The sequence below is a fragment of the Passer domesticus genome, chromosome Z (genome assembly GCF_036417665.1).
Source record: "Passer domesticus isolate bPasDom1 chromosome Z, bPasDom1.hap1, whole genome shotgun sequence".
In the NCBI taxonomy this organism is placed as follows: Eukaryota; Metazoa; Chordata; class Aves; order Passeriformes; family Passeridae; genus Passer; species Passer domesticus.
This window is the reverse complement of record NC_087512.1, coordinates 15,183,569-15,208,672: the sequence shown is the minus strand read 5'-3', so window position 1 is coordinate 15,208,672 and position 25,104 is coordinate 15,183,569. Positions and strand designations below refer to the sequence as shown.

At 48.5% G+C, this 25,104-nt stretch overlaps 1 protein-coding gene across 1 annotated transcript in view; it reads right to left on the bottom strand.

Annotated features, from left to right (window-relative positions):
* Positions 1–11,522: 11,522 nt before the first annotated feature.
* LOC135290181 (uncharacterized) overlaps positions 11,523–25,104 on the bottom strand; it is a 240,024-nt gene continuing 226,442 nt past the window's right edge. Inside the window, exon 4 of the mRNA XM_064404058.1 lies at positions 11,523–12,393. Within this exon, the coding sequence (XP_064260128.1) occupies positions 12,030–12,393 (364 nt within the window). The 3' untranslated portion in view covers positions 11,523–12,029. The remainder of the gene's footprint in view (positions 12,394–25,104) is intronic.

Genomic DNA, 25,104 nt, shown 5'->3' with positions numbered 1-25,104 from the left:
TAATATGTGAAAGTGAGACCCTGGCACAGACCAATCCTTGTTCTAAGACTAAGAAAATGGAAACTGAAAAAAATATTTAACTGTTGCTTGTGATAAAGGTGAGAAGGAAGCAAACAGCATCCAGCTGCCTAGTACACAGATGAAAAAGAAAGACGCATTCTGCAGACAGGTATATTCTGCAGAAGAGAACACCACAAGAAGAAAAAACTCTTCTCTTAAACAAACCAGGTACTTACTTGTGGGCAACAAATTTGAACAGTCCATCTGCATCAACATGCGTTTGCAAATGGAAGTGAAACAGAAATACTATACATTCTAGGGAGACATTTCCCATCTTGCCAGCTAATGAGACATCAAAAAGTAAAAACAGTATCAAGCAAGGACAGGCCAAACAAGCTATTATATTATGCCAAAGTTTTAACACCACAGAAGATGCAACTGCTTCCGTATATACTTTTTTGATTGTACGTTACTAAAATTACTTACAAAGGTCCCTTACAATCTCATCCTTTTCAGAAATTCTGTGAATACTAACAGAAAGTAGGACCTTCCCTTAATATTTTTTCTGTATTCTTTATCACAACATGCTTCTCAGCACTATCAGAGAGCACATAAAGTGCTAGTGTTTCAAGGGGAAAATGGATTAAGTTTGTAGGCCAGAGTTATATAAATATGGAGGACAGGAAAACATTGACTAAAATGTGTTGGGATTAATCTTGTACCTTGGCAACTTTAATATATTTTTATAAAAATTAAGCTATCTGGCAGCATAAAAGTGCTCTTTTTCAGAGGAAGTGTAAGAAAGATCTTGTACATCTCATTCAGCACGTCACAAACGGGAACAATCCAAGGTATGCACAAAAGAATCCAAGGACTGGGCATGAAACTTGGAAGAGCTAAAACAGTATAAGACAAAATATACACATGATCACTGAATTTGAGGGCTGAGGAGCAGCTGGAGATTTGAACCTGAAATAGATATTCTATAAAGCACTTCTGCTCCTATAATAGCTATTCTTCCTGATGCTCTAATATTCAGACAATATTAAGTAAAGAATAAGTGATAAAGCTAATTCTTTAGTGTGCCATATAGCAGTAACTAAATAATGGCACTAATTAAAACCAGAGTGACATAAGCAGCAGTTCAGTTGCCTTGTTGAGGTCGCTCTTTCTTTTTAAATCCACAGTTTACCCAAAATGGATCATACAAAAGATAGACATAAGGGGAGATTAAACCAGATGCCAGAAATGTAAATCTGATGTATCTTCATCTTTGACATCAAATGAATTCACAGGGCTTTCATAGCTGAGTGCTTGGAAGTTTTAACATCTGTGGGTCTTTATCCATGTGATGAAAAGATTAATTATTTACTTAGCTGCCTCATTTCTACTGATCTGGGAAACCTAAAATAAGAGGGACAGGGCTACAGACAAGATGTAAAGAAATAGAAATTAATTTCTGAATCCTGGCTGCTGGAATATGGTTTTTCTCAAGAATTGGTTACACCAGCTGTGGAACACTAGACTTATGGTAACACAGACCTCTTATTTTTCATATGATCACCAGCACCACGAGAAATATTGCATTTGTTAGCATGACTCGAAGTCAAAACACAGGTTTATGCCTAATTAATTAAATATTCACATACATTGTCCCCGTGCTAATTTAGAGTAACATTCTAGGAAAAGGACAAACCTGTAACTACTTAGGTGAGCACAAAAGCTGTGCCTGGATGCATTGCACCCTGATTACTGCTATATACTCTTTTCTGACCTGACAAACAACTCTTGTCTTGTCTAATATATCTATCCACAGTGCTTCCAGTACAGCAAAAAATCAAGAAGATGGAAGAATTAATTTAAAACATATAGTAAATGCTATGAATTTCTTGTATGAATTTTTAACACTAACGAAGACAAGTCTTATCTTCATTTTCAAGACCTGTCAGTCCTTGTCCTGGTCATGCAGTTCTTTACTGAGTATGGAAAGGCAAATAGGGAGTCAGCAGTGCCTCCTTCTTCTTTCCAAGCAGTACTTATTGTTTTTCAGACAACACATTTTGAGGAAACTACTCTTACACAGATCCATGCAGTTAACCTTGCTCTAAACCAGCACTAGCGTAGCTCAAATTGCAAGTATGTAAATTTTTTTCACAGAAGAAAAGGCACAAGTTTCTCCCTTATAAAACCACACTGTGGATGGTAATTGAAATATCCAATCTACAGCCCCTCTGAGGAATTGTGATCTCTGCTATCTGGTCATCATCTAGTTAGGTCTTTCTCTCTAAGACATAACCCCTCACTAACTTTTCATCAGATTGTCACTTGCAAACAAACAAATGGTACAGGTATGTTAACCCACTAAATACACTCTCCCTGGATTTCCTTCTGCTCGGCTTCAGCCAGTTGGATTAGACTGAAGGCTGCCTAAAGTGCTCATATTTTCCTTTTCTCTTTTGCAGTAAGATTCTCCTGGACTCCTGTAGTTGGGGACAGGAAGGTGCTTGAGTGCTCCATGCAAGCGCTGCCCTCTGCAGATAAGTCAAACAGCTCTAAGACTTCAATACCAAAAAGAAGTGCTTTTGCCTAAAAGCTGCTATTTCTCTAGGTATTTACCAGCCTAGTACTAAAAGTTTCAAATATCCTTTTTACATCAGACATGAAGTTCCTCCTCATCAAAAAATCATGTTATTTCCTTTCCTTGAATAAAAACCCATTTCATATATTATTTTTTTCTGGCCAAATTAAGCAATTTCTTTCACAAGGCTAGATGTGAGCTAAAGCCTACCATAAAAGCCCAGGAACATTTGTTCTTTTGACTATGAAATACTGCAACAACATTCAAAACAGCAGTAACAGTATAAATCAGTACGCTATTTCCCCATTCAGTTAATTTTATTGCAGAAATTGATCAGCTGGTACCACACCAGGTTTTCAGTCTTTTGTAGTCTTCCTTTTCTCAATAGCAGAGCGGTTTTGATAACATTCTTGTGTGAAGATATAATTTCTGTATATTTCTCTGATAAAACAGGAGTCAGAGCCATGCCAATTTATAATTGCAGACTTACTTAGTCTCTGTGATATATTTGATTTGCAGCTCCGGGCCCTTGGAAATTCATAAGGGTTATGCAACACTGTTAGCAATTCAGTCATTTACAACACTGAATACTTTAAGAATGGGTGTAGGAGGTGGGTGTGAAAAACTTACCACAAGGATGCCATTGGAAGAGTCACTGATTTAACTTAAAGCAAGTCTCAGCAGTAATCTCCCATGAATCCTTGTGAAAAGTATGGTAATATAAATTGGAATAGCAAATGTTGTGTCTGCCTCCATCTAGAATGTTCTTAGTACCTCAAGTGTTCATTGGTTACTCACCTGAAGTCACTCCCCGCTCAACTTTCATTGGGTTGCCCTGTATTACCTCATCCTAACTCCTCTTCCCATCCCTTTCCCCATTGGACCATTTACATTGTAATCCCTCCTACCCTAGCCCAAATATATACCCTGGAGCCTCCCTCAACGGGCTGGACTCTTTCCCCAGTGTCCTCCTGCTTGGCTGTCTCCCTGTTAAGCTGATCCTTCTTCTGCAACCCTGATCTTTCCTACACCTTGGATCCTACATTAAAAACCTCGTTGGATCTATCTGGGACTGAGTCACCTCCTTTGACCCTGGTGGGCAAGAGCTATCCATCTGGGACTGGGCGGAAGGTGGGCTGAGAGATTGTGTCAGTGGGTGAAAAGGGGGCACTCTTCATCCCTCTGGCGTCTCACCAGCACCGGCCCAGGGATTTTCCCCGGTGGGGTGGCGACAAGGTTGCTTCCCTCTCGAGCGGGACCCCGCAAATGCGGACGAGTTATTTGTGAGCTTCTGCTTGGTATTTGTTGTGCACATATTTCTCCTCTGTCCATTGCCTTTTTTCCAGCACTTTGGTGTTGAGGAATGAATTTGGTGTAGTTAGATCTGGGTGCAGCTGCCGTGGAGCGGCAGGTTGAGCTCTGGGTGGCAGGGAGCGTAGGCAAGAGGCCATTAATTGCCCGCTTTGTGGTGGGGTGAGCAGCAGTCTAGCAGGCACTGTTGGTTCACAGAAGCCTCCCACGGTGACGGGATTCCAGCAGTGAAAGTCTTTGGTGGTGTGAGTGCGACCCCCAGAGTGCCTCCTGAATGGTCACACTGGGACGTTTCCACATTCGCCAGTTTGCTTGAGGCCTTACAGATTACTCTTAGAATCTACTGCTCAGGTGAAGTTTTCATTTTGTTGTAATTGCTGTTCACAACATCTGTTTATGTACAAATAGTTGGGGTGAAAAAGCCAGTCATGGATAATGTATTCTTCATTGTGTTCCTTTACATGTCTCTGGATGTGAGCTCTGGAAGATGATGATACTGTTGTATTATGTAGCAGATACAGAAGTAGTATCTTGGCTCATTTGCTGAATTTTATAGCTCTTCCCTGGCTTTGAAAAGGCACTCCCCAAACTTTTTGAAGTTTTTCCTGTATGGTAATCCAAGTGAACCTCTGGACTGGGAAAATGTAAGGGTATAGGCCAACATATGTCAGGACTTTCTGGAGAGCTAATGACATACACAGTGTAGTTCTGGATTTTCTATCATTTAGAGTTTTACATGCTTGTGTTCTAAGTAGTCAAAAAATATTTGAGGACACCCTTTCATCAAGTATTTTGGCAGTTGCTTGGTAGGGCCTTATACAGCACTTGGTAGGACCCCACTAAATGACACTTCATTTTCCCTGAGCGAAGAAAAGCCACCTCCTTGTACGTGTTTTGGATGGAACAAGACCAACCGGTCTTTTATAGTTTACGTTTGGTTTGTGCTTTGTATTTTCTCACTGAACAGACCCCACCCTGAAAACAGTTATACCTGACCTGAAAATAGGGTAGGAGAGGGCAAGTCTGACCAGTTAAAAGATTTGAGGTAGTCTTGAACTTCACAGGCGCTAAGTCCTTCATAAAATCTGCCAGGTTTTAAATAGCTTTTGGGGAGGCCCTTCAAAAAAATTTACCATATGGCAGACGACAAACCAAATCTGATTCCCCCATGACTGGTAGCTGGCATTCTGTGGGTGCTGCAGGCATCAAATCTCCTCAATAACAAATTAGTTTGCTGACTCTTTTTCCATGCCATTTTATTCAGTCCCTGATTTTTCCTCTCTTTTCCCTTCCACTTAGCAAACTAATGTATTTTACTGTCCTTATGTGTAACAAGAGTTTCTTCTGTCAGCAAACGGAGAACCTAAGCTTCTGGGTCCAGTTTCTGGCACCTCATCTAGAAAAGAAAATGTAACCAAATGAAACTTCTGGCAGCCTCTTCCATAAGATGAAATACAGACAAATATATATAAAAGACCACTGTGACTTCCCATTTTATGAAATAAATAGGCCACATTAGAACAGACCATTTTCTGTGAAGGTCTGCAAAACTGCATTCAGGTAACAGGAATTAAAAGATTCCTTGAAGTGTGAGCTGAATATATCTCTCTACAAGGGGCTGCTTCTCATTTCAGCCAGGTTAGGCAAATGCTTTCTACGACTGAAGAAAATTGAAAATCATTGCAGCTCACAGTACGTAGCTGAAAACAATGAAGAAAACAGCCTCATTAGGCAGTGTGCTGGACAGTATCACAATATCAGGCATGAGTGATTGCTTAGGCTCTTACCCACAGTATTCGGACTCCTGCAGGCTAACTTACTACTTGTAAACACAAAGTTTTAGCCTCCAGAGAGTTCTATCAAACACATGGCACTGAGACTCAGGGTTTCTGTCAGATTAAGCAAGAGCACCGGGTTTGCTCAGCGCCTTGCAGAACTGAAGTCTTTAGAAGAGGTGAAGCCCTGAAGCCACAGTAGGTGAGAAATTAGGAGAAGATGGCAATAAAAAGAGCATTTAATTTTATTTTCCAAAATAGGTCACACAAGACTCTTAGTCTCAAGTCAGACCTGGTATTCTGATCATCAGACTGGGTGAACAGGTTGTTTCTCTCATCTACTACTGACTACTCTGCCCTTTTTTCCCCTGTGTGGAACACTGTAGTGTTCCTTGGTCAAGACTCAAAAAAACCTACTACTGTTACAAATGCATTAGCCAAATAGAATGTTTTAATAAAACCATATGAGGCACCAAAAACTACACCAGTTACTGAAAAGCAATCCACAAGTTGCTGTATTCATAATTCACAAAGAGCAAACTGTAATGCCTTTGGAATGAAAAAAATAGATAACATTTCATCTGAATTACAGCATCTGATCTGCAGCTGAAATCCTTTGATTCAAACAGATTTAAACCAAAATGAAGCACCTAGTCTTTAAACATGGCAGCAGGGTACTCTTTCTGTTCCATTAAGTGCATCTAATTGCAGTCCAAGGCTGCACAGGCTGCTTCATCAATATATAATTTGTTTTTCAAAGCATTCTGAAGAGAAAGAGAGTGAGTCAGAGAAGACCAAAAGACATGCTGATTGATCCTCAAATCAGTATGTTTTAATGTTCACTTAGAAGAGGGAGTTTGAAGGCAGATACTGCATAATAAATACTTTCCTTTCTTACTTCTTTTTTTAGAGCATTACCTGATCTGAGTCAGAGCAGCACCAATAAAAAGAAAGGTGAAACAAGCAAACAAAAACCTATTTGAAGTACTTTTTGCACTGTTTGGAAATACTTCATTAAAGACCTACCATCTTTGACAGGGACAGAAAGATAGGGCAATTCCAGACCTCAACTGCAAGAAGACAAATAAAAGTAATAAGAACAAGGGGAAAGAAAAAGTTAACACCATTAACACCAGTATTAACCTTTCCTTCAATTAACTGAAAGCATAAACCATCCCAGTTTGTTCTCACCTTCAAGTACCTCCTTTATCAGAATATTTGCTGCTTGAACTGTTCTATTAGAAATGTTGTGAGAGAAACTGCCTTTGAAACTATTTACTTGTACTTTATCTATACTGCAGTTAATTCAGTGCTCAAAACAGTATCCATGGAACACTGGGGAAATTCCTGATTTAAGTTAGCTATTATTGATACTAGTCTTACCTCAAATACATGGAATCTAAAAGGGCTGATTTAAACAAAAATGTCTGCCTCAGCTAAGTCTACACTAAACTTCTAGATAATTTACATTATCTTAAAGGAGGAATGACTTCTTTTCATTTGGAACTTGCCATTCAAGAACTGATCCAAATATCTAGTTTATTTTTCTGCTTGAAACAGAGGAAACAGTGAATGTGCCAAAAGACTGCAAGAATATCAAACAAAGAAAGCATTATGACCTGCATGAATCTCATTCTAATCTCTCAGACCGGTTTCAGCTCAGTAATGTGGAGCTTCATTTATCTGACAGTTGTCTCCAACGATGATTACCCCAGGTAAATTATTACTTCTGTATATATTCAGTCCTTTGAAGCATAATTACACTTTTCTAATATAATCATATATGGGTACCAGTTTCTTGTATCAGAATTAAATTAACTGTTTTATTGATTTCTTGTGATAGTGAGCTCCATTGTTCATACAGATGTTAAGATTACAAGGTGTTAAAAAAAGGAGTTAACATAGCAAATTCATCATAGAGAGAAGACACAATGGCCTCACGAGGGCTTCCTGAAGGTTCAGGTGAAGTTCAAAGCATCTCAGTGGGAACACTTAGGTTAAACACCTATTAGATTGAATACACAAGACTCTTGTTTCCACTAGGTGTTGCTTTATATAAAGCATGATACATCCACCTCATGTTGTTGAATATTGTGAGCTAGATTTCTAAAGTAAGAATAAATGTGCCAGGTTAAATGTGATCAGTAGTACATCTTTCACAAAACAGGCAAGATGACCACATGAGTACAAAATTTACTGCCATTTGTAAAATTGCTTCTAAATATGAAATGCATGTGAAGAAGATTCTGAAATATTGAAGTGGTGAAATTTTTGTTTGATTGAATAAATAAATGTATAAGAACAGCATAGGTTGGTGAATTAAATTTCTATTTTTATTCAAATCCTTTGCTTCTGCTTTCATTTCTACTAACTTCATTCTATGCAAACAACTAAAACCAAATTATTCTCTTTTAATATGCAAACTGAATGTGGAGATTAAACTTGTATATAAAGCTTTATAAGACTGGAATTTTCTTCTTGGGCAGCAACAACTAAGTCAAGATCTTACTCCATTACTTCTTCTATTAATGTATTAATGTATTCTTATAATACACCCATATGTAATTAAAAATGTCACCTGTCTTGCATTTATCCTCTAAACTTATTTATTATTGAATTTACACTCTAGAAATACTTCCCCTTTTTCTTTTAAAAGGACTTCTGCTGGTCTTTGGGGTTTTTTTGCTAATCCTTTTACTGGTTATACTGTCTTGAAAAATGAAATATATTTGTTCAGCGAACTTCACTAAACGTATTTTCATTATATCCTAGTATTTTCCTCCAGGTCTCCTCTACTTTTTTTTTTTTGACTTATAATGTTGAGGTATTTCTAGAGGTGGGCTGTATAAGTGAGTGCTAACACTAACAATTTAGTGTGGGTCTCCCAGAAATGCCTACAGTCACATACATACTCCATAATACACACAGAATTATAATTGTTATGACATGAACTAATAAATTATTGAATAGACATGGTGAATGAAGCTGTCTTACATTTGCATTTCATTGGGTCAGAAGTCAGGTCCAATGGCTGATCTGTGAGTAAGAGCTTCCTCTGCTTCTCTCTGTGGAAGACAACAAATGTGTGAAGACATCAAAAATGTATTTCCTGTATAGCAAAAGTTTTTTTATAAAAAACACTGAAGAGTAATAAGCATGATTGCCTTATCACCATTAATTACAGTAATCTTTAACAGGCTTTGAAGAAATGTACTTACACCACTGCAATGTGATCTCAATGTTTTTCACTGACTTGTAATTTAAAAAGCATCAGTAGAAAGACCCAAAACTACTTCATAGAAATAATCCATTTTATATCATTTTTAAAAAATTAACCTGAAATTTTCCAAAGGTATTATCTAGCTAGCTTGTGCTCTCAGAAGCGATGTCTAGGTAGATGTGAGGAAACAATTTTTATTTTTTCCTCAACATTACGTGAAGACTACCCGAGGGGTGTGGGGAGGGGCTGCACCTGTTCTGGCAGCCATTCCACGTCTCACATGGAATAGGCAGTATCCAGCAGGAAGAGCACAGCAACAAGATCACTGCCCTCTAGAAAGGCTTTCCCACTGATGGGCAGAAAGTCTGCACTAGCGGACTGCAGTCAAACACTTCACTAGCCAATGGTCTCCAGCCAGCAAGCAGACCTTGGGAGAAGCCCTGGGGGATAAAAGTAACTGTACCAAAAGTTGCAAGGCACAGCACTTGGCTTGCTGACTTCACTTCACTGACTGACCACCTGAGACCACTGAGCCTTGTGCCTAACTCGTCCTGCCCTACCTCTTCTCCCTCTCCTGCTCCAGCCTTTGCTTGTCCTACCTCCCTGCATACATTCCTGACACCCCTGCCTGCTTTCTCCCTGCCCACCTGGTCATGCCTGAGTCACCTGCTTCCAACACTGCTTTGCCGATCCAGCCTGCTACCACAATCCCACTGCAACCCTGTCCAGGGATCTGTACCTCCTGCCCAAGTACCCCATTTCCTCATGTCTTGCCTGTTGATGTGGAAGCTGTGCCTTCTTTCAAAGCTGCACCTCTCTTACGGCCGCACAGGCTTTCCCTAGCAGGTAGTGTGCACACATCCCCTGCCACTAGGATGTCAGTGGCACACTCCGAAGTTCTGGTGGCAACGCTCACTTTTTCTCTCTGTCTCTCCCCTCTCTCTTTGTCCCGCTCTACTCCTTTTCCTTCTTCCTTCTCTGCCTTTTCTCTTCTTTAGTAGGGCAACACATGGTTTGTTACCAATGAACAATGGTTGCTGGGTTTGTGCTTAACTTTGTCCTAGAAAAATCTTTTGTAAAAGAGCCTTCCAAAGTTTCCCACTGTGCAATGTAACAGTAGGATAATTTTTATATTTCAGTGCTGAAAGAGAGAGTACAAAGAGGGCAGAATTATAATATAGACTAAACAACCATCTGATCCTAGAATATAAAATAAATATTTCCAGAGAGAATTGATTCCTTGGATTAGAGGGTGAGGAACAAAAGTGAAACCCAACTTTCCTACCTTGAGGATGACTTCACAAGTCATTTAGTATTAAACACAGAATCATCAAGGTAGACACTTTCAAGATCACCAGTCCATTCATCTGCCCAGCACTGCCCCATAACTCTAAACCACTAAACCACACCACCCAGAGCCAGAAGCCTCTTGAACACCTCCAGGGATGGTCACTCCACCACCTCCCTGGGTTACCTATTCACTGACTGACCAGCTGAAATATTTTTTTTTTATCTGATCTGAATTTATTAGATTCTCTCTCTCTATCTTTGATGACATCCCATGTTAGTAGGAATAACGTCATGAACCCATTTTATCTGAAGAGTCACCCCTCTTGATGGCATCAGTTAGTACAATTCCAACCCTTTTCCAAAACTCCTCTTTCAAAATGTCTTGTGGGATGATAGTGGGGAAACTAAAAAGGACCATTTAACAAACCTCTTCAACTGTCTTGTAGAAAAACTTACACCCCCCTCCCTCAGGGTCCCCACAACTTGGAGATAAATTTCCTTTTGCTGCGTAGGCAACCTGGCACCCATCCTGGCTACCAAGCTTGATTCCACCCACACTCTACAGGAAAAATAAGGAAAAGAAAGAAAAAGAGCCCTGAAAGCCAACAGTGTGGGCTGACCATGCCCTTGCGTGTCCCCTCCCTCGGTAAACAGCCACCTATGGCTGGCTATTACCCTCAGGGCAGAAGCCCAGCGGGGAATGCCGGCCGGCCAGGATAGCTCAGCGGGGGGGCCAGGATAGCTCAGCGGGGGGGCCAGGCAACCCAGGCAGGCTATAGTGATTTGCAGTCAGCTCTTTAGTGATTTCAGCTCTTTCAGCTTGCCTGGTGCCGTCGGTACTGCCGCCGCAGCAGACGCAGAGAGAGGGAGAAGCGCTGTATGGGTTCCGCAGGGTTCTTTTATTCGGGTCTCCGCGAAGGGTCCAGTGACAGCTCTTCTCTCCCGAACCGGGCAGAGTTAGGGGTTTTTATACCCTACAGGGGTTTTGAAAACTGTCCAATAATAAGGGTCAAGGGAAAGTAACCTATGGATATACAGGGAGATAACAGTGTCCAAAAGGCGGAAGAGAGGGGCTTCTAAAGCCTTAGTCATGCTGACTTTGGTATTTCCTAGCTCAGGCCTCTGACTGCCAGCGTGTCCCCATGCTGGTGCAGGAAAGCTTTGTGAACGGCCACTGCTGGCAAAGCAGGCTGAGGTGGCACAAGCAGCTCCTGCACTGCAGTGCAAGTTTCTCAGAGCTCCTGTCACAGCCCCAGCCCTGCTCCCAGCTCTGTGCATTCTACCCCAACAGAAACAGCCACACCAGGCAAGAATTTACTGCTTTTGGAAACATTTTTATTTATCAATATGAAGAAAACAATCATTATCTGCTAATACGAAGTATCACTATCACTAAATGTACCACTATCACTAAAACAATCACCATCCTCTAATATTAACTATCACTATCGCTAATACAATCGCTGTCCTCTAATATCAAATAACGCTATCATTAAAACAATCACTATCCGCTACTATTAACTATCACTATCATTAAAACAACCACCACCCTCTAATATCAAGTATCCCTACCACTATCCCTAAAAGAATCACTACCACTATCACTATTTATCATTACCACTATCACTATGTATCACTATCACTATCACTAATACAATTACCCTCCTCTAATATAAAGTAACGCTATCATTAAAACAATCACTATCCTCTAATATTAACTAACGCTATCATTAAAACAACCACCACCCTCTAATATCAGGTATCCCTACCACTATCACTAAAAGAATCACTAGCACTATCACTATTTATCACTATCACTATCACTATCACTATCACTAATCATCTATCACTATCACTAATCATCCTCCTCTAACAGATAATAGTCCTGCTGGTGTTGGTAGGAGGGGCAAGAGGATGCTGTGGGCTGAGGTGACTCCAGGGAAATCCAGTGGTCCCGTGAAGAGGCGTTGTCAGCCAGAGCACAGAAGGAGCAGGTGGGCAGAGGTGACGGGTCTGCGCCCATGTTCTTGTAGCGCTGGGCGAGCTCTGCTGCAAAGAGCTCAGGAAACAGGCGGCAGCTGTCCCTGAAGCCCTTGCCTTGGGCTCTCTCGCCGCTTGCCGCTCCTTCTCCTGACTCTGCTTCACCTCTAGGCTGACCACAGCTTTCCCAGGAAGAGTGCCAGTCCTGTCCTCTTGCCTCTTTGTCCTCCTGGCTCCTCCTGTAGGAACAGATTTCCAAGAAGACTCCTCACAGATAGGAATTTGGAGCACAGGTTCCTCAGAGCCCTGCGAGGAGCCGCCTGGGCGCTCCTGCATGCTGCAAAGACTTCCTTGCCAATGGCAGCAATTAATAACTGACCTGTCTCTCTTCAGCAGCTGATACACCACTAGGTACCCAGACACTGCCCCAAGCAGAAGCAAAGCTGAGGCTGCTACTGTCCCTACTAGGATGTAGTACTTGCTGGGGTCACAGTGTCCAGCAGTCTGGGCTTTTTGCCCACCGGATGACCCTGGCAGGAGAAGAGACAATGCAAGAGTCAGCGTTTGTGCTCTGCACTAGGCATAACCCCACAGCGTGCTTCAGATGCCCAAGGACTGGCACTGCTAGTGGATCAGAACTGACATCTGATGTTGTCTTCAGAGATGGGTTCCTCTGCCTCTGGTGTCTTAGCATCAGGGACCAAGAGGGATCCCATCAAGTTCTCATGCACAAGAGCCCAGTGTGTGCCAGGGAGCAGCACTGCCCCATCTACTCCTCCGGGCTGCAGGCCCGGGCTGCGTGCTGGGCACCTGCAATTCACCCATGGAGAGCACTGCAGGGATACAGCAGAAATGCTGCTCTTTGCCCAAGACAGCATCTAGCAAGCACTCACCTGAATATTGCTCAGGCTCAGCAAGTGTGCTGGTGTCCTCTATTGCTTCTCTTTTTTCATGTGAGCCTGGCACACTGTCACTTTCTTCCACGGCTAAGGTCTCCGGCACAGTCTCAGAATCTGTCTCTTCAGAAAAAAACAAAACAAAACATTGCACACATTAACCAGAAGCCACTGCCCCTCAGCACAAGCACGGTACCACGGCCTGGGCATTCCGGCAAGCGGCGCTGACGAGGCCGCGGTCCCCCTCAAGACAGGAGGAATGGACAGCTGGATTTTCTGCAGTGCAACAAGAAGTGCAGACCCAAACCAGCCAAGACTTAATCAACCAAATGACCCACAGAAGGAGTACCTTCAGGTTCCCCCTCACCCTTGGACTCCAGCTTCAACCCGTCCCTGAGCCTGAGCTTTGCAAGGGGCAGCCAAGGCTTGCTCTGATTTTGTTGCTGCCTCCATGCTGTGCTGAGCGTGTGCCGAACCCAAATTCAGCACTGGCCTTTGCCCAACATCTGGATGCCAATGTCTGCACAGAGCAGCCCTGGCCAGGAATGCTACAACTGCAGCAGCAGCTGGAGAAGGCCCTGGCAATCATCTGGAAGCACAGCTGCAAGCAGAGGCTGTGTTGGACCATCTCTAGGGCTCCCGGCAGGAGCTATGAAATGGAGTGGGCCTGCAGCAAGACTCTGACTGAGTGCTTCTGGCTGTCCAGGACACAGCACATGCCTACAGGAAGCAAAAGCTCAGCTTGCCGGCTGCCAGGGTTAACAGAGTGGGATATACTAACCAGATGGGGCTTCATGCAAGGCTGCCAGGAGCTCCTCTGGAACATCCGGCAATCCTTCAGGGAACTCTTCAGGAACCTTGTCATCGTTCATCCCTACTGTTAGATTTACAAAAGCACGTTAACCTATGACGGTATTTTTCTCGTGAATAAAATAGGGAAAAGGGGCGCTCCTTTTTGTGAAGGCAGGACAGACTGACTACTCACGCTTGAGGTACCAGCTCGGAGTCAGCACGGTATCTGCCCCTCGCTCAGGGCCTGAAAGAGCACTCTCTGTGTCCACAACTACAACCAAACACCCACAAGAAGTTACCATCACATGCACTGCCCTGATGGGCACACCTCAAGGCCTGGATGTGGAAGGCACTGAATAGGGCACGCTCAGGCAGCTCTGCATCCTCACAGCTGCAGGGGGGTCTGGCTGCCCTTGGGATACTGAGCTGGCAACTCCCACATGAAGGGAAAAGCCGTGGCGTGCGCGCATGGATCTGTGTGCGGGTCAGCCCTGGAGCTGGGCCACAAGGCTGGACAACCAGAGCGGAGGGACGGACAGCCACTGCTGAGTGATGGAGAACTGGTGCTGAGCTTCCGGGCCTGACCCTCCCCTCCCCACATCCTTGCTCCTTAGGAAGCTCTCTCCATGCTGCAGCCTAAAGCAGCTGCAGCCCCTCACACTTCCCCTGGAGCCTCTGCCCCTCTGCCTGCCCTGTGGTGTCTTCCTGGCTCAGCCATCCCTGCTCCCGGCCCTGCTGCTGCCAGCCAGGGCTGTGTGCTGGCCCCTGCCTGCCTACCTGCTCCCTGCCCAGCTGATGGAGCACTCTGGGCATTCTGGGCTGGCAGGGCCATGAGAAAGAGCAGCAGGAGGTAGCGGCTCAGGACCATCATCCCCCCTGCTAGCAACACTCTGCTGCTGCTGCTGCTGCTGCTGCTGCTGCAGTGTTGCCCAGAGCGAGCACTGAAGAGCACAGTGGGGCTCTGGAACCTGACATCAAACAGAGCTCTGTGACCTCATAAAAAAATGATGGCTGTGAAGGCCCCAATGTACGCCCACGTTGCCTGTGAATTCCTGCACCTCCCCTCTATTGAATTTCCTTATTCTGCACAGGAATGGAAGGAGCCAAATGGAGAAGGGCTGGAGTATTTTGGAGGCAGCGTTGTGCATGGGAATGCAGAGGCACTCATGTCTTATTCCTCAGAAATTCCCTATAAGAAGACCTGGATGAAGGCTGCTGTAAAAAGCCCAAAGTCAAGAGTGTTTCTTTGGTAGTATTTTTGTCTGAAAGAATTGTGGCAAAACCCTGCTTTTCCCATGACTTCTGCTACAGTTTCATGACCTTTGATGGCAGCACTGCTTCCATCCTCCACTGTCACGCAAACATGGCTGTGCAGTGCTCACGCATCTCCCCCGTCAGCCTGGTTTACTCCCTTTTCCACTTCCAATGCTACTTAAAGCTCTCTCAAGGAGCCCTGCTAACTCTGGAGCCAAGAGCCTTTTTCCCTTTCAGGCACATGTAGCCCATCTGCCACCATCAGGCCTGCTGTCCTGTACACTAACCCACGCTCAAACTCCCACACTGCTGCTGGGAACACCAGGCTGCCGCCTATTCACCTCTAGAGCCTTCCTGGGTCTGGCTCACTACACGTGGCGGAAGAAAATACCACATGCGGCCTAGATCCCTCAAGCAGTCATCCAGAGCCCCTCAGCTCCCTCTGGCTTGTTCTCGGACACCATCAGGCACCGCCCACCACGGGACACACACAAATGTCTTGGTTGCTACAGATATCAGTTAACACTGCTGGCCTTTTAGCCGAGCAGCTCTTCTGGCAAATAAATATGCATGACTTCTGTGTGCCAGGCAACCTACGCTCAGAAGCTCTTGGACAGCCTTCTAGAGCACCTTTGGTACAGCTGTCCCTGAAGCACCACTTAACCCCCAGGTGTTTCCAGCTGCAAGCAAAGAGGCACTGACAGATTTCCACCCCTCGGGTCTCTCTCCAAGGCTCGTAAGAGTCCTATGCAGCTGACAAGCTGCAGAAACTCGGCCCATGCCATCCTCTGGAATCAAGCACACATCACTGCTCACCGTCAAGGCCGCGGAACAAAATGAGCAGAGGGCCAGAGCAGGCTGGACGCTGTCTTGGTGACATCTCCTTCCTACGTAGGACCCAGGCAGGCTGCCCGGCTCCCTCGGCCTTGGCTCTAAGCGCCATCTCGGGCCCTCCATTCCTGCCCGAGGAGAGGCACCGATGAACACGGCCCTCCTGTGTTCCTTAAGCGGCCGCACGCCCAGGCTCTCCCTTACCGCACTCCGCGCCACTGTGCTGCTCGGCGGCTCGTCACCAGCTGTGGCACCAGTGTCCCCAGAGCTCCTGCAGTGCTGCTGCTGAAGCCGCCCGCGGCGTGTGGCCCGGCAGGGCGGCTGCGCCGCCCGCAGCCCGCGGCCTCCTCGTCCCCTGCTGCCGCCATTGCGCACGGGGCCCTGAGGGGCGGGCACGGGGCTGCGGGGCTGTGCCGGCCCCGCTTGCCGGGCCTCAGCCCCAGCTGCTGCCGCTGGCTGGCAGCGACCACTGCAGCAGGAAAGCACCTCTGGATTTACTGGAGTGCATACAAAAACTGCCCCTGGGCACTTCTCCTTGTGTGCTGCTCTAGCCACTTGCCAGTCCCTTGCTTGCCCGCTATAGCCCTGTTCCTTTGCCACTCACTCTCTATTTTGTGGTCCCTCCAAAGCTCCTTCAAGAGTCTCCATCCTGCCCCAGCCCAGACTGCGCTCTCTCCTGCTCCCTCCTGCTCATTCTGCGTCTCTTCCTCTGTCCCTGCTGCCCCTTCCCGCAGCTCCACTCCCGTTCCCTGGCCCTCTTTTGCTCCCGTTGTCTCTCCGTTCTGCTTCCTGCCCCTGTCTCTTCCGTCTCTATTTCTCGGCTCCGCTCCCTGGGCCATGCTCGCTTCAGGCTCCCAGGCGAACCGGCCCGGCAGCCGCTCTCTGCAGCCGGGACACGGCGGGGAGCTCTCCTGCAGCGCCACGACAGCAGCCAATCGGGCCCGGCACCGGCGCCTCGGCCCTCGCGCCGGAGCGGGGCCGCTCTGAGGCAGCGGCGGCAGCTGGAGCTGCGGCCCGGGAAGCGGGGCCCGCACAGCCCCACAGCCCCGGGCCCGCCTCTCCCGGCCCCAGGGGCGGAGAGCAGGGATGAGGTGGCAAACCAAGGCACTGGCGACTGGGCAGAGCAACACACAAGGCAAATGCCAGGCACGGTTTTTGCCGGACCCCATTGAATCCAGAGGTGTTTTCCTGCTGCAGTGGCATGTCAGCTCCCTCAGAAGCAGCCGAGGCATTTCAGAAAGGGCACTGCAGGGCATGACCATGCACATGTCCCACAGCTCTCAGTTGTGCATCTGGAAGGCTGCAGGTGTGGGTGTCTATATGACAAGAGCTTGTGAGGCTTGGTTCAAGGGTTGAGGCACAGCTCTCTTCTCAACAGAGCCCTGGGCTGCCCTCTCAGGAGGTGGCTATCTCAGAGCTGCTGGTATCTCAGAGAGGCCCATGAGAGAGGGCGCAGAGGCGCAGCCGGAGCTGCTGTGGAGAGCAGAGGAGAGGAACAAGGGTGAGGAGCTTAGTGGTTCCTCTTCATCACTTCAAAGGGAAGAGCATTGTCTTGGGACAGCAGTTCCCTGGCATGCTGGTTTCTTGCAGTGCCTCGCTTGCTTCATCTGAGACAGGCACTCCGCCACTTCTTTCCACTTGGAAGGCCTTCCTACATTGCATCACTTGAGAAATCGAGCAGGATATACCCCAGTCTATACTGCCTGAGTCTTAATCTCCCTGAACTAAAAGTTAAGTCAAGTCCAAAAACAGGAATAAAGGAGCCTGCAACTGCCACACTCGCTCAAGCAAAAGATCACATCAACGTTCTGTGTTGTATTCCAGCTCTGGGCTTTTTTCCCATACTGCGTGCGACAAGACTGTAATTTCTATTATAATTATAGTCGCTGTTATCCATCTAATTTTTAAGAAGGCTCCTGTGATTGATAGGACATTCCTTCCCCTCTCACACAGCCCGGCTCCAGCTTTCCGCTCCTTGATGCTCCTCTCTTGAAGCTCTTCAGGGAGGGACTGCCACCACCTAAGTCACCACCTCGCGTCTCCTTGATGTGCTCGCTGCTGGACAGCCATCCCTCGCAGAACATCTTTCCCTCTCTGCCCAGACCTTCCTGATTCAGGGCAGCATCCCAAAAGAGCTCCCAGAGAAGCTTCTGCATGTCACTGCTAGCCAGCGTGTCCCCATGCTGGTGCAGGAAAGCTTTGTGAACGGCCACTGCTGGCAAAGCAGGCTGAGGTGGCACAAGCAGCTCCTGCACTGCAGTGCAAGTTTCTCAGAGCTCCTGTCACAGCCCCAGCCCTGCTCCCAGCTCTGTGCATTCTACCCCAACAGAAACAGCCACACCAGGCAAGAATTTACTGCTTTTGGAAAAATATTTATTTATTAGTATCATTAAAGCAATCATTGTACCCTAAAACAAAGTATCAGTACCACTATCACTACCATTATCAGCATCACTATCATTAAAACAATCGCCATCCTTTAATATCAAGTACCCTTATCACTATCACTAAAACAATCACTACCTCTATCACTATTTATTGATATCACTGTCTCTAATCATCATCCTCAAAGAGACAGGATTCCTGCTGGTGCTGGTAGCAGGTGCACCAGGATGCTGTGGGCTGAGGTGACTGCAGGGAAATCCAGTGGTCCTGTGAAGAGGCGTTGTCAGCCAGAGCACAGTAGGAGCACGTTGGCAGAGGTGACGGGTCTGCGCCCATGTTCTTGTAGAGCTGGGCGAGCTCTGCTGCAAAGAGCTCAGGAAACAGGCGGCAGCTGTCCCTGAACCCGTTGGCTTGGGCTCTCTCACCGCTTCCCGCTCCTTCTCCTGACCCTGCTTCACCTCTAGGCTGACCACAGGAAGAGTCCCAGTCCTGTCCCTTGTCTTCTTGGCTCCTCCTGTAGGAACAGATTTCCAAGAAGACTCCTCACAGATAGGAATTTGGAGCACAGGTTCCTCAGAGCCCTGCGAGGAGCCGCCTGGGCGCTCCTGCATGCTGCAAAGACTTCCTTGCCAATGGCAGCAATTAATAACTCACCTCTCTCTCTTCAGCAGCTGATACACCACTAGGTACCCAGACACTGCCCCAAGCAGAAGCAAAGCTGAGGCTGCTACTGTCCCTAGGATGTAGTACTTGCTGGGGTCACAGTGTCCAGCAGTCTGGGCTTTTTGCCCACCGGATGACCCTGGCAGGAGAAGAGACAATGCAAGAGTCAGCGTTTGTGCTCTGCACTAGGCATAACCCCACAGTGTGCTTCAGATGCCCAAGGACTGGCACTGCTAGTGGATCAGAACTGACATCTGATGTTGTCTTCAGAGATGGGTTCCTCTGCCTCTGGTGTCTTAGCATCAGGGACCAAGAGGGATCCCATCAAGCTCTCATGCACAAGAGCCCAGTGTGTGCCAGGGAGCAGCACTGCCCCATCTACTCCTCCGGGCTGCAGGCCCGGGCTGCGTGCTGGGCACCTGCAATTCACCCATGGAGAGCACTGCAGGGATACAGCAGAAATGCTGCTCTTTGCCCAAGACAGCATCTAGCAAGCACTCACCTGAATATTGCTCAGGCTCAGCAAGTGTGCTGGTGTCCTCTATTGGTTCTATTTCTTCATGCGAGCCTGGCACACTGTCACTTTCTTCCACGGCTAAGGTCTCCGGCCCAGTCTCAGAATCTGTCTCTTCAGAGAAAAAAAAACCAAACATTGCACACATTAAGCAGAAGCCACTGCCCCTCAGCACAAGCACGGTACCGTGGCCTGGGCATTCCGGCAAGCGGCACTGACGAGGCCGCTGTCCCCCCCAAGACAGGAGGAATGGACAGCTGGATTTTCTGCAGTGCAACAAGAAGTGCAGACCCAAACCAGCCAAGACTTAATCAACCAAATGACCCACAGAAGGAGTACCTTCAGGTTCCCCCTCACCCTTGGGCTCCAGCTTCAACCCGTCCCTGAGCCTGAGCTTTGCAAGGGGCAGCCAAGGCTTGCTCTGATGTCATTGCTGCCTCCATGCTGTGCTGAGCGTGTGCCGAACCCAAATTCAGCACTGGCCTTTGCCCAACATCTGGATGCCAATGTCTGCACAGAGCAGCCCTGGCCAGGAATGCTACAACTGCAGCAGCAGCTGGAGAAGGCCCTGGCAATCATCTGGAAGCACAGCTGGCAGCAGAGGCTGTGCTGGACCATCTCTAGGGCTCCCGCAGGAGCTGTGAAATGGAGTGGGCCTGCAGCAAGACTCTGACTGAGTGCTTCTGGCTGTCCAGGATACAGCACGTGCCTACAGGAAGCAAAAGCTCAGCTTGCCGGCTGCCAGGGTTAACAGAGTGGGATATACTAACCAGATGGGGCTTCATGCAAGGCTGCCAGGAGCTCCTCTGGAACATCCGGCAATCCTTCAGGGAACTCTTCAGGAACCTTGTCATCGTTCATCCCTATTGTTAGATTTACAAAAGCACGTTAACCTATGAGGGTATTTTTCTCATTAATAAAATAGGGAAAAGGGGCGCTCCTTTTTGTGAAGGCAGGACAGACTGACTACTCACGCTTGAGGTACCAGCTTGGAATCAACATGGTATCTGCCCCTCGCTCAGGGGTTAAATGGGCACTCTCTGTGTCCACAACTACAACCAAACACCCACAAGAAGTTACCATCACAGGCACTGCCCTGATGGGCACACCTCAAGGCCTGGATGTGGAAGGCACTGAATAGGGCACGCTCAGGCAGCTCTGCATCCTCACAGCTGCAGGGGGTGTCTGGCTGCCCTTGGGACACTGAGCTGGCAGCTCTTGCATGAAGGGAAACGCTGTGGCGTGCCCACATGATCTGTGTGCGGGTCAGCCCTGGAGCCGGGCCACAAGGCTGGACAACCAGAGCGGAGGGACGGACAGCCACTGCTGAGTGATGGAGAACTGGTGCTGAGCTTCCGGGCCTGACCCGACCCTCCCTACATCCTTGCTCCTTAGGAAGCTCTCTCCATGCTGCAGCCTAAAGCAGCTGCAGCCCCTCACACCTCCCCTGGAGCCTCTGCCCCTCTGCCTGCCCTGTGGTGTCTTCCTGGCTCAGCCATCCCTGCTCCCGGCCCTGCTGCTGCCAGCCAGGGCTGTGTGCTGGCCCCTGCCTGCCTACCTGCTCCCTGCCCAGCTGATGGAGCACTCTGGGCATTCTGGGCTGGCAGGGCCATGAGAAAGAGCAGCAGGAGGTAGCGGCTCAGGACCATCATCCCCCCTGCTAGCAACACTCTGCTGCTGCTGCTGCTGCTGCTGCTGCTGCTGCTGCTGCTGCTGCTGCTGCTGCTGCTGCAGTGTTGCCCAGAGTGAGCACTGAAGAGCACAGTGGGGCTCTGGAACCTGACATCAAACAGAGCTCTGTGACCTCATAAAAAAATGATGGCTGTGAAGGCCCCAATGTACGCCCACGTTGCCTGTGAATTCCTGCACTTCCCCTCTATTGAATTTCCTTATTCTGCACAGGAATGGAAGGAGCCAAATGGAGAAGGGCTGGAGTATTTTGGAGGCAGCATTGTGCATGGGAATGCAGAGGCACTCACGTCTTATTCCTCAGAAATTCCCTATAAGAAGACCTGGATGAAGTCTGCTGTAAAAAGCCCAAATTCAAGAGTGTTTCTTTGGTAGTATTTTTGTCTGAAAGAATTGTGGCAAAACCCTGCTTTTCCCATGACTTCTGCTACAGTTTCATGACCTTTGATGGCAGCACTGCTTCCATCCTCCACTGTCACGCAAACATGGCTGTGCAGTGCTCACGCATCTCCCCCGTCAGCCTGGTTTACTCCCTTTTCCACTTCCAATGCTACTTAAAGCTCTCTCAAGGAGCCCTGCTAACTCTGGAGCCAAGAGCCTTTTTCCCTTTCAGGCACATGCAGCCCATGTGCCACCATCAGGCCTGCTGTCCTGTACACTAACCCACGCTCAAACTCCCACACTGCTGCTGGGAACACCAGGCTGCCGCCTATTCACCTCTAGAGCCTCCCTGGGTCTGGCTCACTGCACGTGGCGGAAGAAAATACCACATGCGGCCCAGATCCCTCAAGCAGTCATCCAGAGCCCCTCAGCTCCCTCTGGCTTGTTCTCGGACACCATCAGGCACCGCCCACCACGGGACACACACAAATGTCTTGGTTGCTGCAGATATCAGTTAACACTGCTGGCCTTTTAGCCGAGCAGCTCTTCTGGCAAATAAATATGCATGACTTCTGTGTGCCAGGCAACCTACGCTCAGAAGCTCTTGGACAGCCTTCTAGAGCACCTTTGGTACAGCTGTCCCTGAAGCACCACTTAACCCCCAGGTGTTTCCAGCTGCAAGCAAAGAGGCACTGACAGATTTCCACCCCTCGGGTCTCTCTCCAAGGCTCGTAAGAGTCCTATGCAGCTGACAAGCTGCAGAAACTCGGCCCATGCCATCCTCTGGAATCAAGCACACATCACTGCTCACCGTCAAGGCCGCGGAACAAAATGAGCAGAGGGCCAGAGCAGGCTGGACGCTGTCTTGGTGACATCTCCTTCCTACGTAGGACCCAGGCAGGCTGCCCAGCTGCCTCGGCCTTGGCTCTGAGCGCCATCTCGGGCCCTCCATTCCTGCCCGAGGAGAGGCACCGATGAACACGGCCCTCCTGTGTTCCTTAAGCGGCCGCACGCCCAGGCTCTCCCTTACCGCGCTCCGCGCCATTGTGCTGCTCGGCGGCTCGTCACCAGCTGTGGCACCAGTGTCCCCAGAGCTCCTGCAGTGCTGCTGCTGAAGCCGCCCGCGGCGTGTGGCCCGGCAGGGCGGCTGCGCCGTCCGCAGCCCATGGCCTCCTCGTCCCCTGCTGCCGCCATTGCGCACGGGGCCCTGAGGGGCGGGCACGGGGCTGCGGGGCTGTGCCGGCCCCGCTTGCCGGGCCTCAGCCCCAGCTGCTGCTGCTGGCTCGCAGCGACCACTGCAGCAGTAAAACACCTCTGGATTTATTGGAGTGCATACAGAAACTGCCCCTGGGCACTTCTCCTTGTGTGTTGCTCTAGCCACTTGCCAGTCCCTTGCTTGCCCGCTATAGCCCTGTTCCTTTGCCACTCACTCTCTATTTTGTGGTCCCTCCAAAGCTTCTTCAAGAGTCTCCATCCTGCCCCAGCCCAGACTGCGCTCTCTCCTGCTCCCTCCTGCTCATTCTGCGTCTCTTCCTCTGTCCCTGCTGCCCCTTCCCGCAGCTCCGCTCCCGTTCCCTGGCCCTCTTTTGCTCCCGTTGTCTCTCCGTTCTGCTTCCTGCCCCTGTCTCTTCCGTCTCTATTTCTCGGCTCCGCTCCCTGGGCCATGCTCGCTTCAGGCTCCCAGGCGAACCGGCCCGGCAGCCGCTCTCTGCAGCCGGGACACGGCGGGGAGCTCTCCTGCAGCGCCACGACAGCGGCCAATCGGGCCCGGCACCGGCGCCTCGGCCCTCGCGCCGGAGCGGGGCCGCTCCGAGGCAGCGGCGGCAGCTGGAGCTGCGGCCCGGGAAGCGGGGCCCGCACAGCCCCACAGCCCCGGGCCCGCCCCTGCCGGCCCCAGGGGCAGAGAGCAGGGATGAGGTGGCAAACCAAGGCACTGGCGACTGGACAGAGCAACACACAAGGCAAATGCCAGGCACGGTTTTTGCCGGACCCCATTGAATCCACAGGTGTTTTCCTGCTGCAGTGGCATGTCAGCTCCCTCAGAAGCAGCCGAGGCATTTCAGAAAGGGCACTGCAGGGCATGACCATGCACATGTCCCACAGCTCTCAGTTGTGCATCTGGAAGGCTGCAGGTGTGGGTGTCTATATGACAAGAGCTTGTGAGGCTTGGTTCAAGGGTTGAGGCACAGCTCTCTTCTGAACAGAGCCTTGGGCTGCCCTCTCAGGAGGTGGCTATCTCAGAGCTGCTGGTATCTCAGAGAGGCCCATGAGAGAGGGCGCAGAGGCGCAGCCGGAGCTGCTGTGGAGAGCAGAGGAGAGGAACAAGGGTGAGGAGCTTAGTGGTTCCTCTTCATCACTTCAAAGGGAAGAGCATTGTCTTGGGACAGCAGTTCCCTGGCATGCTGGTTTCTTGCAGTGCCTCGCTTGCTTCATCTGAGACAGGCACTCCGCCACTTCTTTCCACTTGGAAGGCCTTCCTACATTGCATCACTTGAGAAATCGAGCAGGATATACCCCAGTCTATACTGCCTGAGTCTTAATCTCCCTGAACTAAAAGTTAAGTCAAGTCCAAAAACAGGAATAAAGGAGCCTGCAACTGCCACACTCGCTCAAGCAAAAGATCACATCAACGTTCTGTGTTGTATTCCAGCTCTGGGCTTTTTTCCCATACTGCGTGCGACAAGACTGTAATTTCTATTATAATTATAGTCGCTGTTATCCATCTAATTTTTAAGAAGGCTCCTGTGATTGATAGGACATTCCTTCCCCTCTCACACAGCCCGGCTCCAGCTTTCCGCTCCTTGATGCTCCTCTCTTGAAGCTCTTCAGGGAGGGACTGCCACCACCTAAGTCACCACCTCGCGTCTCCTTGATGTGCTCGCTGCTGGACAGCCATCCCTCGCAGAACATCTTTCCCTCTCTGCCCAGACCTTCCTGATTCAGGGCAGCATCCCAAAAGAGCTCCCAGAGAAGCTTCTGCATGTCACTGCTAGCCAGCGTGTCCCCATGCTGGTGCAGGAAAGCTTTGTGAACGGCCACTGCTGGCAAAGCAGGCTGAGGTGGCACAAGCAGCTCCTGCACTGCAGTGCAAGTTTCTCAGAGCTCCTGTCACAGCCCCAGCCCTGCTCCCAGCTCTGTGCATTCTACCCCAACAGAAACAGCCACACCAGGCAAGAATTTACTGCTTTTGGAAAAATATTTATTTATTTATTAGTATCATTAAAGCAATCATTGTACCCTAAAACAAAGTATCAGTACCACTATCACTACCATTATCAGCATCACTATCATTAAAACAATCGCCATCCTTTAATATCAAGTACCCTTATCACTATCACTAAAACAATCACTACCTCTATCACTATTTATTGATATCACTGTCTGTAATCATCATCCTCAAAGAGACAGTATTCCTGCTGGTGCTGGTAGCAGGTGCACCAGGATGCTGTGGGCTGAGGTGACTGCAGGGAAATCCAGTGGTCCTGTGAAGAGGCGTTGTCAGCCAGAGCACAGTAGGAGCACGTTGGCAGAGGTGACGGGTCTGC